At 43.4% G+C, this 14,311-nt stretch overlaps 1 protein-coding gene across 8 annotated transcripts in view; it reads left to right on the top strand.

Moving 5' to 3' along the window:
• Positions 1-13,496, top strand: part of trpm3 (transient receptor potential cation channel, subfamily M, member 3) — a 255,890-nt gene extending 242,394 nt beyond the window's left edge. For all 8 annotated transcript variants that reach the window (XM_052019204.1, XM_052019203.1, XM_052019202.1 and 5 more), the window contains 3 exons: positions 912-1,111; positions 3,253-3,385; positions 6,282-13,496. In XM_052019204.1, the coding sequence (XP_051875164.1) occupies positions 912-1,111; positions 3,253-3,385; positions 6,282-7,611 (1,663 nt within the window). In that variant the 3' untranslated portion in view covers positions 7,612-13,496. The remainder of the gene's footprint in view (positions 1-911; positions 1,112-3,252; positions 3,386-6,281) is intronic.
• The last annotated feature ends 815 nt before the right edge of the window (positions 13,497-14,311 follow it).

Below are 14,311 nucleotides of genomic sequence, written 5' to 3'. Positions count from 1 at the left end.
AAACAAGAAGCTGAAGGACCTCAGCAGGTCAGGCAGCATCTGTGGAGGGAAATGGACAATTTGACCCGAAATGTCAACTGTCCATTTCCCTACACAGCTGCTGCCTGACCCACTGAGTTCCTCCAGCTTCTAGTTTGTTACTTTATACCTGTCTTCAGTTCTATACCAGCCAGAGCTGGCATATCTAGTGTAGCCCAACTCATTTAAATGCATTCACTGATTTCCATTTTAAAAGGATGCTTTTTTGATTATTTTTCTTTCTTATTTAAATAAAAACATAAATATACATTGAAACAAATGTTGCATATTTTAAGTTTTTTTTTTATTTTTCATAATTAATTAAATTATTTTCTGTGGTTTCTAAGTGTCCCTGATTATCAGAGAAGTGTTAACAGTGAAAATGCCTTCAGGCAACAAGCGCTGACAGAGGCCCATCAGGGCAGATCTGGACTGGGTCTAAGTTCTTGCAACCTGTAGCCTAGTCACCACATATCGCCCACTGCAACTCATGGCAGAGTGGTGGTAGCGATACAGGCTGTGCACCGGGAAACATACAGCCACAAAAATGCAGCATGAAGCCAATGCAAACAGTGGCCATGAGACACAGGCTGGCATCAGTGCAATCTGGCTCAATGAGTATATTAAAGGTTATGGCAGTTTGATGTTCAGACTACTGGCTTTTCCAGGGATATGCAGACAAAGCCAATAATCATATCAATGAATGGCAGAGCACACCTGAGGGGGTATATGTCCAAATCTTCCTATTTATCTTCCCCCCAGTTTCTTGATTCATCTTATCCTTTCTATGTTTTATTTAAACATTTGCGATGAAACAAACCATATTTCCTTGGTGAGATGAACATTGCTTCTTTTTCCTCCTTCACAACTTGCCTCTTTTCTTTCCTTGACAGCAACACATTTTTTGAAGTCAAATCAATATCAAACCAGGTTTGGAAGTTTCAGAGGTACCAGGTGATCATGGCTTTCCACGAGAGGCCTGTCCTGCCTCCACCGCTGATCACCTTCAGTCACATGACTATGGTCTGCCAACATATCTGCTGTCGCTGGCGCAAGCAAGAACGTGAGCAGGAAGACAAAGATTATGGACTCAGTAAGTCACTTGTAAAATGGGGACAGCTTTCTTAACCAATCCTGCTTGATAACAAGCATCTAGAAAGACAGCAACTTGGATTTTATTCATTGTTGGCTTTGATTGGCCTTGGAGAAGACAAGACCTCACTGATGAATCCTTAATGGATCATAGTTCCCAGTGACCTCCACTGGTGATAATATTTAGCATCAGCAGGACTTAAAGGTCAAAGTCAAAGTCAAGTTTATTATCATATGCACAAGTACATGTGTGCACAGGTACAATGAAAAACTTACTTGCAGCAGCATCACAGACACATAGTATCATATAAGCAGCATTCACAAGAAAAATATAAATTATACACAATTAGAACAAAAACGTCAGTTTTAGTGCAAAGTGATCAAAGTGGTCATAGTGTTGCTAAGCTGTAGTGATTAGGGTTTTACTGGTTGGTTCAAAAACCAAATAGTTGAAGGAAAGTAGCTGTTCTTGAACCTAGTGGTGTGGGACTTCAAGCTCCTGTACCTCCTGCCGATGGTAGCTGCAAGAAGATAGCATGGCCCGGATGGTGGGAATTTTTGATAATGGATGTTGCCTTCTTGAGACAGCACCTCCTGTAGATACTAACAATGTTGGGGAGGGATGTATTGGGCAGAATCCACTATGCTCTGCACCTTCTTACGTTCCCGTGCATTCAAATTGCCATACCAGACCATGATGCAACCAGTCAGGATACCTTCAACAGTATATCTGTAGAAGTTTGTTGGGGTGTTAGGTGACAAGCCAAACTCTCCTTAACCTCCTAAGAAAGTAAAGATGCTGGTCCACATTCCTTGTGATAAGTTGCAGCATCTGAGCAGGCACAGAGTATAAATAACGGATACATTAACTGTTAATGTAAATGCTGGAAACACTCAGCAGGTCAGGCAGCATCTGTGGAAAGAGAGTTAATGTTTCAGGTCAAAGACCCTTCATCAGATCTTCAATCTGAAATATTAACTCTGCTTCCCCTTCCATAGATACTGCCTGACGTGCATTTGGAGTGTTTTGATTTTCAGATATATTAACCCATTTCAGCATGGGTAGAGTCAAGGGACATGTATTCATAGTCCCTAGCTCTTACTTCCGTCTGATCTATTGGAGGTACCATAAATTACATCTGAAGTGCTGAGAATATAAGCAATAGGAGCTGCAGTTGGCCATGAGATTCCCGAGCCGACTCCACCACTCTGTAACATCACAGTTGATCTGAACTTGGTCTCAGCTCCATTTTCCTGCCTGTTCCCTAAATCCCTTCACCCCCTGACAGACCAACAACCTCAGCCCTGTATAGACTCAATGATTCAGCCTCTGCAGTTCTCTGGAGTAGAGAATTCTGAAGATTTGCGACTTTCTGAGAAGAAAGTCATCCTCTCCTCCCTATTAAATGTGCAATCCCTTATTCTGAAACCATGTTCCCCATTTCTACATTTGTTTCTATCAAGCAACTGCCCTATAAAACCCCTTTGGAACATTTCATATCTCAGTGAGATCACCTCTAATTCTTCTCAACTCCAATGGGTATAAGCCCTATCTTTCCTCATGAAACAACTTCTCCGTCCCACAAATTACCTTAGTGAATCTTCTCTGAATTGCCTTGTCTACATGCATACATGCAGTAGTAGAACATTCAGCCCAATGAGCTTGCTCTGCCATTCGATATCTAGCTGTAACCTCAGTTCTGCATTCCTGCCTGACTCCAGTTCACTCCCTCACTTTATTAATAATCTATCTACTTTTGTCTTAAAAATATTGAGTCTGTTTCCACCACCCTTTGAAGAACTGATTTCCAAAGACCCTCAGAAAAAAAATTCACCTCATCCCTATCTTAAAAATAGGCTATCCTTTTTTTTAATTTTAATCCCTAGTTCTAGATTCTCCTACAAGAGGAAACATCCTCCTCAGATCCACCCTGTCAGCACCCTTCACAATCTTGATTGTTTCAATCAAGTACCCCCTCATTCTTCTAAACTCCAGTGGATATCAGCTTAGCCTGTCACACATCAACTCCCATTCAATGATAGATGGTATTTTAAATTAAGAACAATATAAGGTTTGGGTAAACAAATAGACATTTGCAATAAAATCCATTAATAATTTTGTCTTTATTTTTCTCCGATTAGAACTGTGTATAACTGAAGATGAACTAAAGAAACTGCATGACTTCGAGGAACAGTGTATAGAAGAGTATTTTCGAGAAAAGGATGATATGTTCAACTCTTCAAATGATGAAAGAATAAGAGTTACTGCTGAGCGGTAAGTTGTCATTTTTAAAGAGTATATTTTCCATTCATAATGGATGCAGTCTCAGAGTTGAGAGTAAAATTTATCCACTGGACAGCTGAACTCGGGTCTGAATTGTTCCTGTTGATGTGGAAAGCTTTCAGATTGCTTTTGTGATAACGGTGTTTCCTTCGTCATTTTACTGGAAGCGCTCAAAATAAACGAGTTAACACCTTAATAGAGCCATATTTCAAAGTAAAACAGTGGAAAATTTATCCACTGGACAGCTGAACTCGGGTCTGAATTGTTCCTGTTGATGTGGAAAGCTTTCAGATTGCTTTTGTGATAACGGTGTTTCCTTCGTCATTTTACTGGAAGCGCTCAAAATAAACGAGTTAACACCTTAATAGAGCCATATTTCAAAGTAAAACAGTGGAATATTCATAGAAGGGCATTAGGATATCCCACTGTTCTTTTTCAAGGTCTTCAAAATTTTCCAAGATAAAATAGGTTGAAAGTTGTCTTCTGTTGTCAGTGCTAAAAAGGTGTGAGAACACTGACCACTAATTGTACTCATCTCAGCACACTCGACAGTCATGGAATTGAATAGTGTGAAGTCAGTGCAACTGGTAGCCAATACTCTTGTACCAATTTAGCACTAGTGATCAAAATTTCAACTTTTCGTCAGACTCTTAGACATTCAGCCCATTTTAGCCATGTTGGCTCTTACAAAGAACCATCAGATTATCCAAAACATATTCCTTCTGCCTTCCATACCATCTGTCATTTTTTTTCTTTTTTCAATTATTTATGCCATTCCCCTATTAAAAGTTCCCATTGAATTTGCTTCCACCACCCTTTCAGGAAGCACATTCCTGCTCAAAACTTGCTCTGTAAAAACTATTCTCCTCCAGTGGAGATTCACAAGGATGTCAGCAGAACACAGAATTTTGATTGTTAGGAGAAACTGTGTAAGTTGGGATTGTTTTCTTTGTAGCAAAGAAGGAAGAGAGATTTGATCTTGGTGTATAAAATTACAAAAAGCCTAGACAGGATAAATTGAAAAGACCCATTTCCATGGTGGTGGGGTTGATAACCAGGGAGTACAGATTCAAGTTAATTGATAATAAGGAGAAAGTAGACAGAGATCACTTTCCCCTCAATTTCGCCCGAAGAATATTGTGGGTCTGGAGAGTATTGTCTCAAAGGGTGGTGGAGGCAGAGACCCTCATTAATTTAAGTACCTGGATGAACACTTGAAGAGTCATAACCTATAAGACTATAAACCAAGAGCTAGGAAGTGGGACTTACCCAATCAGCTCTCTATTTGGCCGGCATGGATAACATGTGCCAGATGCCCTGTGCACTCTGTGATTTACCATCTTGTTCCTTTACAAATTATCTTAAATCCGTCACTGTCAACCCTTCTGCCAATGAAAACCATATTTACTCCTCTAAATCCCTGCTTAACCGTGAAGATCTCTGCCAAATTTCACCTCCCATTCTTTGTCAAATTACCTTCAATGACCTCTGCTGGACTGATTCTTGAGGTAGAAATGCATTTTGTTGTGAGGAAGTGAGGTTTGTCCTTGTTAGATCAAACTTCACCGCCTGTTCTTTGTCAAATCACCTTCAATGACCTTCGGTGGACCGATTCTTGAGGTTGATATGCATTTTGCTGTGAGGAAGGATACTTGGTCTGGCATGGTCCTTGTTGAACCAAATATCACCTCCTATTCTTTGTCAAGTTACCTTCATTGACCTCTGATGACAGATTCCTGAGGTTGATATGCATTTTGCTGTGAGGAAAGGTGGTTGATTTAACATGGTCCTTGTTGATTATTGCTAATTTGGTAATTGGTTTATTATTATCTCATGTACCGAGATACAGTGAAAAGCTTTTGTTTACATGCCATCCAGACAGATCATTCCATACATCAGTAGACTGATGGAGTGCAAACAGAAAACAATAACAGAACGCAGAATATAGTGTTAGAGTTACAGAGAAAGTGCAGTGCAAGAGCCATGATGAAGTAGGTTAAGGGATCAAAAGTTCATCTTTATTATGTAAGAAGTCCATTCAAGATTCTGATAACAGTGAAATAGAAGTGTCCTTGAGCCAGGTGATTCTTAAGCTTTTGTATCTTCTGCCCGATGGAAGGGTGGGGGAAGAAGAGAGAAAATGTCCAGCGTGGGAAGGGTCTTTAATTACATATGGCTGCTTTCCCATAGCAGCAGGAGGTGTAGACAGAGTCAATGGAGGGGAGGCTGGTTTTCATGATGGACTGGGCTGCAATCACAATTCTCTCAATTTCTTACTGCCTTGACAGAGCAGTTGCAATACCAAGCTGTGATGCATATGGATAGGATATTTTCTATGGTGCATCTATAAACTTGCTGAGGGTCATGTGCTATAAGAACAGGTTGGACAAACTTAGGGTTGTTTTCTCTGGAGCGGCAGAGAATGAGGGGTAATCTGAAAGAAGTTTATAAAACTATGAGAGGCCTAGATACACAACCAGTATCTTTTTCCAATATGTGTAATGCCAGAGCGCATTTATTTAAGGTGAGAGGAGGGAAAGAGTTCAGAGGAGATGTGCAGGGCAAGTTTTTTTTACACAGAGAGTGGTGGGTGCCTGGAATGCACCGCCAGGGGTGGTAGTGGAGGCAGATATGATAGCGGCGTTTAAGATGCTATTAGATAGGCACATGAATATGCAGGGATGGAAGGATATGGACCACGTGCAGATGGAAGGGATTAGTTTAGTTTGGCACAACATTGTGGGCTGAAGGATCTCTTCCTGTGTTGTACTGTTCTATGCCCCAAGTCCTATGTCATTGGGGACATGCTGAATTCCTTAGCCTTCTGAGGAAGTAGAGGTGCTGGTGCGTTGGTCTTTAATGAGCTTGTGTGGTGTTTATTGCACAGGGTGGACAACATGTCGATGCGGCTGGAGGAGGTGAATGAGAGGGAACACTTCATGAAAGCTTCCTTGCAGACCATGGACATCAGGTTGGGGCAGCTGGAGGAGCTGGCGGCGCGCATGGCCACGGCCTTGGAGCGGCTGGCTGGCCTGGAGAAGGCCGAGGGCAACAAGGTGCCGTCCAGGACTTCGTCGGACTGCACCGAGGCCGCCTGCATCCTGCGCCAGAGCAGCTTCAACAGCCAGGAGGGCAACTGCGGGGGCTACCGGCTGGCCGAGTGCGGGGAGCAGGCGGCCGAGGAGCCGGTGTCCCCCACCTCGCCCACCGTCACGCCGAGGATGAGGAGCCACTCTTTCTACCTGGTGAGCCCGAAGCCGAGGGCCGGCGGGGAGCGGACCGACTTTCCCTTCAAGGAGAGGTCGCTGAGCCTGCAGAGGGCCAGCAGCTCGCAGACGGTGGCGGTGGTGCCCAAGCCCGAAGCGGCCGAAGGCAAGAAGGGCCCGGCCTGCGTTGACATGGAGGCCGACGGCTCCTCCCTCAGGGTGCCGGCCACCTTCCACCCGCCCGACGTGGTGGCCGCCCTGCTGAGGGCACCGGCGCCCGGCTGGCCCGAGGAGGAGGCGCCGGTCCCCGCCGATGAGCTGCTGGCGGGAGACGGGCCACCGGACGGCTGGTGGGCAGGCGAGGCGCAGCCGCTGGAGCGCTCCAAGAGCAGCCGGTACCTGTGTAGCCCGGCGGCCTGCGCCGAGGCCTCCTGCCTGGTGGTCAAGTCGCACAGCTTCGCCCTACCGTCGTCGTCGTCCCGCGGTTACTACGGCTGCCTGGGCGTCCCGGTGAAGACGGCCGAGTACACCAGCATCACCGACTCCATCGACACCCGCTGCGTGTCCGCCGCCGCCCCCCTCCACGCCGAGCACTCGCCCCTGTCCAGCGGCTCGCACGGCGACCACTCCAGCGGCCTGGACGACGGCGCCGCCTGTCACCCGGAGCGGGAGGCCGAGCTCAGCCACCCCAGCTCGGACAACGACGAGGACGAGGAGGTAGGAGGCTTAGGCCCGGGAGCCCCGCCCGCTCTCTGCAGGCTGGAACGGGCCAACAGCTGCACGGCGGCCGAGCCCGCCAGCCCGGCGCCTCACGCCAGGAAGAGCTGCTCCATCAGCGACCGGCTGGACAGGCAGCGCAACTCGGCGACGACCGCCGCTGCCTTGCACGGCCCGTTCCAGCGCAGCCGCTCGTCTCGGCCCGACGTCAGGTCCGAGGGCTTCTCTCTCAAGGCGCTGGGCAGAGCCACGGCCTTCCGAAGCTTTGACAGCAGCAAGCAGAGCTTCACATAATGTGCACCAACCCTCCCCACTCCTCGCTGTGTGCTTGTTATCTAATGTGTGGTTTATAGGTGCTCAGACCCAATGTTCTCTCCTCCCCACCTTCGTGTTTCCACCAGTGTCTGTCTGTCTGTCTCTCTCTCTCTGCCTTGGCACACTGCTGTTGTCCTGATGTTGGAAGGGCTGGGTCATGAGTGGGACGGTCGGTCCCATACTGTCCTGGACTGAGCTGCTGGTTGAAGGTTGACATAAAAGAGGCTGTAGATGCTGGAATCTGGAGTAACACGCAAGATGCTGGAGGAACTCGGCGGGTCAGGCAGCATCTATGGAAGGAAATGGATGGTCGACGTTTCTGGTTGAGACCCTTCACCGGAAATGGTGATGATTCAGATGAAGGGTCTCAACCTGAAACGTCAACTGTCAGTTTCCCTCCATAGATGCTGCCTGACCCGCTGAGTTCCTCCAGCATCTTCTGTGCTGCTGATGAAGATTGCTTGAAATCCCCAGGACAACTAGGAGAACCGACTCAAACAAAAAAAATATAGGCAGCTGGAAATGTGAAATAAAAACAGAAAATGCTGGTAAGGTGGTATCTGTGAGAAGAGAAACTAAGATAATATTTACGGTGCACCAATCTGATTCTGGTCTTAATGTTTCTGGTCTTGATGCAGGGTTTTGACCCAAAACCTTGACAATTCCTGCCCCCCAATGCTGCTGGACCCACTGAGTTCCTCCCGCAGATTGTTTGTTGCTCCAGATTTCAGCATCTGCAGTTTCTTGTGCCTCTAATATTTCTGGTGGATGATCTTCCATCAGAATTCTGTTGAGAAGTCATGCACCTGAAACATTATTTCTGTTTCTCTCTCCATGGGCACAGCCAAAACTGCGGAGTATTTCAGAATTTTCTGCTGTTATTTAAAGAGAACCAACCTCTTCAGCCAAATAAAGAAGCTTGTGCCCTTGAGGTCATGATGCTCATGCAGAATCCTCTAGGTGTGTGTTGCTGGCAATGGAGTAAGGAGCCCAGTCATTCTTGGTAGTATACACAGTAACAGTTTCTCCCTATCTCCTCACTCACCATTAGTGAAATCTCCCCTCAACCTTCCATTCTCTGACAAAAACACTTCCAACTTTTTCGTTCTTTCAAAATAAAATATTATTTGAAGATTCAGTTAGTCCAACTGTAAATTTCAAAATTGCAGTTAGTAAATTGTTTAGTTATTAAAGGATAAGGAATCAAGGTGGATAGATAGATCACAGCTGATCTCTATCTTAACTCTAAGTAAATGGCACAACAGACTGCAAGGCCTGGACTTGTCCTTTTCCACTGTTCCACTTCTTAAACTGGTAAAGAAACCCGGCATAAAAATCTCAGTAAACCTTCTCAACTATCTTTAAGTCTGTTTAATTGGCTCATTCTCAGCCAGCGAAAACCAATGGTGTATTAATAGTATGGCCTACTGGGAATTCACAAGTAACCACTTGTAAAGGAGACATCCTGTCCTCCAAACCCAGACTCCAGTTGGCATAGCTCCTTCAACTTATTTTCTAAAGGAAAGTTTGAAAGTACAATAAACATGATCAGTGAGACTAATAGCACAAAGGGAGAAATAATTTTGATACCAAACACTGGTGAATTTTGTCAACTGCTGTTTGTTAATATTTGATAGCCTTTTAAGGAAGGATTGTACAGTATTTTTAAAAATAATTTGCAAGTATCTGTGGTTTTGTGATTCAAGTTTTATTCTTCATCAAGTGATAATATAATTGTTGCTACAAGTACTTTTGCTGGCTCTTATTCATAAGCATGTATGCTATTGCAATAAGAATGTAAATAATACCATCCATCCTTTGGGTCAAATATGAAATTTAAAATACTAGCAGTGCATGCATTTAAAAATCAGATGGATTTCACCAAAAGATGGCAGGTATATGTATTAAAAGTCAAGGGCCAACTTGCACAAGTGCTAAATGTATCAAATGCAAATGGCTGACAGCCTTAGCAAATAGTTTTGGTCCTTTTGGACTTTTAAGTTTAAGTTAGATTTTAAGGTTTCAGCCCCAAATTCCTGTGAAGCAAAATACCATGTAAACAAGCACATTGATTTTCAAAGCATGGAGTAATCATAGAGTCCTACAGTATACAAGAGACATTTGACCTATCATGCATTTGCCATTTGTTTGAAAGAATTCAGTTAGTCCCACTCCTCTGTTCTTTCCCCAGAGCACTGTAAAATGCCCCTCTCCAGTTATTCATCCTGTGCATCGTTTGAAGATTGCTATTGAATCTGCTTCTACTGCCCTTTCAAGCAGTACATTCCAACTCTCTACATTGGAGGAAAAAAAATCTAAAATCCCCTCTATTGCAAATCCATGTCCTCTAATTACTGACAATCCAGCCACTGAGTATTGATCAGCTGATTGCAAAACCAACATTCCATCTACTTCTAGTATGAGGGAATAAATTCATGTTTAGTCACTTGCATTAAATCCATGATGCTGTTGTGGAGGCACAGTGTACCCAATTTCTGAAATTTGGTTCTTTGGAAGCAGTGTACAACACACAATGGTTACAATATTCTACATTTATTGCAAGGGACTGGGGTATGATTATCTACCCCATTAAAAGTAATTTAAGTTATCTCAAGTTATCACACATTGGTAACCTTTAGGGAACGATAATTCAAGTCATTGGCAGGCTGTGTGGGACAGATGGAAACTAACCTCCTATCCACTTTAAAATGTTGGGACTCCACCTTCCTCTCGCCCAAAGCACATGCACATACAGAATTGAGTGCTGAGCTCACACATGGCAAATCTTGGCAAAGAAGCAGCATTCTGCAAACAGTACCAAGAGTGACCAAGTGAATGGATAACTGCACCTTCCAAAGACCAATCATGATCATCACACAGGTAGAAATAATTGCAACTGGTTGTAGCCATTTTCTCTTTGGAGTCTCCTTCCAAGTTTACCTTCTGATGCTGCATCTTTTCTACACAAATAGGTACACTCATGCACTCACGTTCTCACACACGTTTGGTTTTAATTTGCTATGTCAATTGCTGTGGAATCCAACTTTCTAATTGAGCATGGGAGCCTAATGTGTACTGTTACATTGATATCTTCAGCATTTCTCTCAGTTTCATATTTACTTTCTTCAAAGGTATAAGTCTGGCATTCTGCAAGTTTAAGTAATTAAAGAAAGTGACAGGGTATTTAAACAAGAGAGTAAACTGTTAAACATAAATCAAAAGCAAAATAAAGCCCTTGCATTTCTATAGCATCTTACCTGTCTTTTTCACAATGTCCCAAAACTCTTTGCAATCAACAAAGTGAGGTCATTATTGTAATGTAAAGGATGTATCTGCAAATTTGCATATATTTAACATCCCTAAAATAATGATGACCATAATTTTCCAATAAAATGTTGATTGTAGGCTAGTTAGTGTCCAGGACTATTCATCTACCATTTGAAATAATGCCATGGGAGTTTTTACTTCAATCCAAGGGAGCACCTTAACATTTCACCTGAAATATATCACCTCCATACTTGGAGTGCAGTTTGGCCTTTTCTGCACTCAAAACTTTGAAACAGTCACACAACCTCTAACTCAGAGAGTGCAATGTGAAAGTTGAAAATATTGCGCGGGGTGGGTCGGACAGGCACGGTGTACCATTTATCCATGACTGCTCATCCCTCTGAGGATTGGGAAGCCTCTTGTGAGGGCTCCCCCAGCCGTCCATCCCTCCCCGGCCCTCTCTGCGGTCACAGCACTGCCTGGAGATTTCCCTGTGCCCCGACCCCACTCACTGGGTTGCACCGTGGAGATTCCTTGGATGGTGTTGCCCTGAGCTGAGTCTGCATGGCCACCAAGCGCTCCATCTCGAACAGCAGCTGCAGACGGGAAGTGAAACCCAGATAAGTGTGAAGTGATACACTTCAGGAGATCGAATTTGAAGGCAGAATACAAGGTTAGTGGCAGGACTCGAAGGATGTGGAAGCTTTAGAGAAGGTGCAGAGGAGATTTACCAGGATGCTGCCTGGATTGGAGAGCACTCAAATAGGTTGAGTGAGCTAGGGCTTTTCTCTTTGGAGAGAAGGAGGATGAGAGGTGACTTGATAGAGGTGTACAAGATGATAAGAGGCATAGATCGAGTGGACAGTGAGAGACTTTTTCCCAGGGCGACAATGGCTAACACGAGGGGACATAATTTTAAGGTGATTGGAGGAAGATATAAGGGGGATGTCAGGGGTAAGTTTTTTTACACAGAGTGGTGGGTGTGTGGAACGCACTGCTGGCAGAGGTGGTGGGGGCAGATACATCAGGGACAATTAAGAGACTCTTAGATAGACACATGAATGATAGAGAAATAGGAGGCTATGTGGGAGGGAAGGGTTAGATAGATCTTAGAGCAGGATAAAATATCGGCACAACATTGTGGGCCGAAGGGCCTGTACTGTGCTGTAGTGTTCTATATTATAGGGGGTGAGGAAATATAATGGTTACTGTTTGTATTAGGGATCCAGGAGGTTTAAGCTTGTATCTCAGCACCAAAGCAGCTGAGGAAATTAAATTCAGTTAATCTTGAATAAAGCAAAGATATTCATGACACCACTAGATTGTTATGAAATCACCAATGCCCTTGAGGGAAGGAAATGGCTTTTCTTGTCCTGTATATGACTCCAGGCCCACAGTAGTTTGCTTGCTCTTAACTGCCCTGTGAACTAGGCAAGCAAACCACTCAGTTCAAGGGCACTGTGGATGGACAATGAATGCTCATTTTGTCAATGACACTCAAATTTCATCACCAAATTAGTTAGGTTAAAAAGCTAAGGATTATTCAACACTTTATCCAGATTAGGTTAGTTGTTTTAGGTGGTAAACTCTATTTAGTTATGGCAGAGATGCTGTAAAGGGGCACGATTTGCAACAATCCCAGACCAAATCTGGGACTTCTAAACTTTGAAGTGATCAATAAAACAAATGTGTTCAACAATCTATGTGTTCAAAGGCATCATTTACTCTACCTTTGAAATGCAAAAATATCAAGGACTATTAGCTGGGTCCAATAACACTCTCCTGAGTTTAATATTGGTAAATCAGAAGATTTGGTTGGCATATTCTCAGTCAAACAGTTTTGGTTAATTCTGAAGATAATCCACATACATGCAATCCTGTAATTGAAATTTAAAAGTGAAATCTATACTGTGTTTTTTCTTACTGTGAACCAACCTGCTAATCAAAGGTTATAGACTTGTGTTTGTGAAGTGCAATATTTACCTATCAATGGAAAACTGATGCAGTAATGCCAAAATTCACAGGTCAAAGAGGTCATCTATGACTGACAATAGTAGAGCAAAAGCTTGGGTATTTTAGACTCGGACAAAGGGTCAATCCAGTATTTGTAGCAAAGTTTGCACTTTCCTGTCAACCTCCTTCTCCCAACCTCTGTCACTTTTACTTGAATGTTCTTATGTCACTGTCCAAAAGGGAAAGGGATGTCCGATCCAAAGGCAGTGGGCTCTCAAAGACTGATTGAGCTTTACATTAACAACAAGGTTAATGCAAACTTTGGAGATGGCTTTTTACAAAAACATTGAACTCCTGTTCTTGGCAGGAGTGAAGGATTATGAACATGCGTCCTTGATGTTTGATACAGTTTAAAAACTTAGAGGTGAGACATAGGCATGAATTTTATATGAGAACTCCTCTGTTCAACAACATAGTTTTCACATTGCCAGGAAAGTCTCTCCATCTATGCATTAATTGATTGTAAATGGTGTGAGTGCAAATCCAATTTATTTCCTCCACAATATATATTTTAAAGAACGATATGTCACACTATCACTGAACACGGCACTAATGCCAATTAAAGAGAAAGATTTTACATCGAATGTTTCGTTTCTGCCTCATCTTTTTTCTTATGTATCCATTGCTTCACCTAGAATGGTTTAGGAGCATCTGATCTCAAATAGTTTTTTTTTCATCCATGGCAGAACAAATAATATAGAAATAGCTTTTAACTGCTTGATGCTTTGGAATTTCCTAAGAGGAGGAATTTTAAATTTTTAAATTTTAAATTTTATTTACAGCGTGGTAACAGGCCCTTCCGGCCCAACGAGTCCGCGCCGTCCATTTTAAACCCCCAAATTAACCTACCCATACGTCTTTAGAATGTGGGAGGAAACCGGAGCACCTGGTGGAAACCCACGCAGACACGGGAGATGACACAAACTCCTTACAGAAAGCGACGGGGATCGAACCCCTATCACTGGCGCTGTAATAGCATCGCGCTAACCGCTGTGCTACCGTGCTGCCCCGTTATTGGTGTAGAGTTTTCATTTTGGTTGCAATCAGGAAATTAGCACCAAAATATTTTAGAAGTCAAAGTCGAGCTTATTATCATATGCACAAGTACATGAAAAGCTTGGTGCAGCAGCAGCATCACAGGCATGTAGCAAAACTGCATTGGGCTCATTTATGAACTGGTCCTGTTAGAATTTATTTGCAAACCAAAATTTTCCATGAACCAATACAATTGGCTAATGTTGCAGAACATAATTATTGCACCTTCATTCCATTAAAAAGTAGTCCTTATTTTCATGACATAACTTGGGGCAGTTTCATTAACACGGTTGAATATAGTGTTATCACTAAAGATGTGTACTTTAATCATGGTTTACAGACCTTCAGGGGCAATTAATTTGAT

The sequence above is a fragment of the Pristis pectinata genome, chromosome 7 (assembly GCF_009764475.1).
Source record: "Pristis pectinata isolate sPriPec2 chromosome 7, sPriPec2.1.pri, whole genome shotgun sequence".
Taxonomy (NCBI): domain Eukaryota; kingdom Metazoa; phylum Chordata; class Chondrichthyes; order Rhinopristiformes; family Pristidae; genus Pristis; species Pristis pectinata.
The sequence above is the reverse complement of the archived record's forward strand: the minus strand, read 5'-3'. Positions and strand labels throughout refer to the sequence as shown.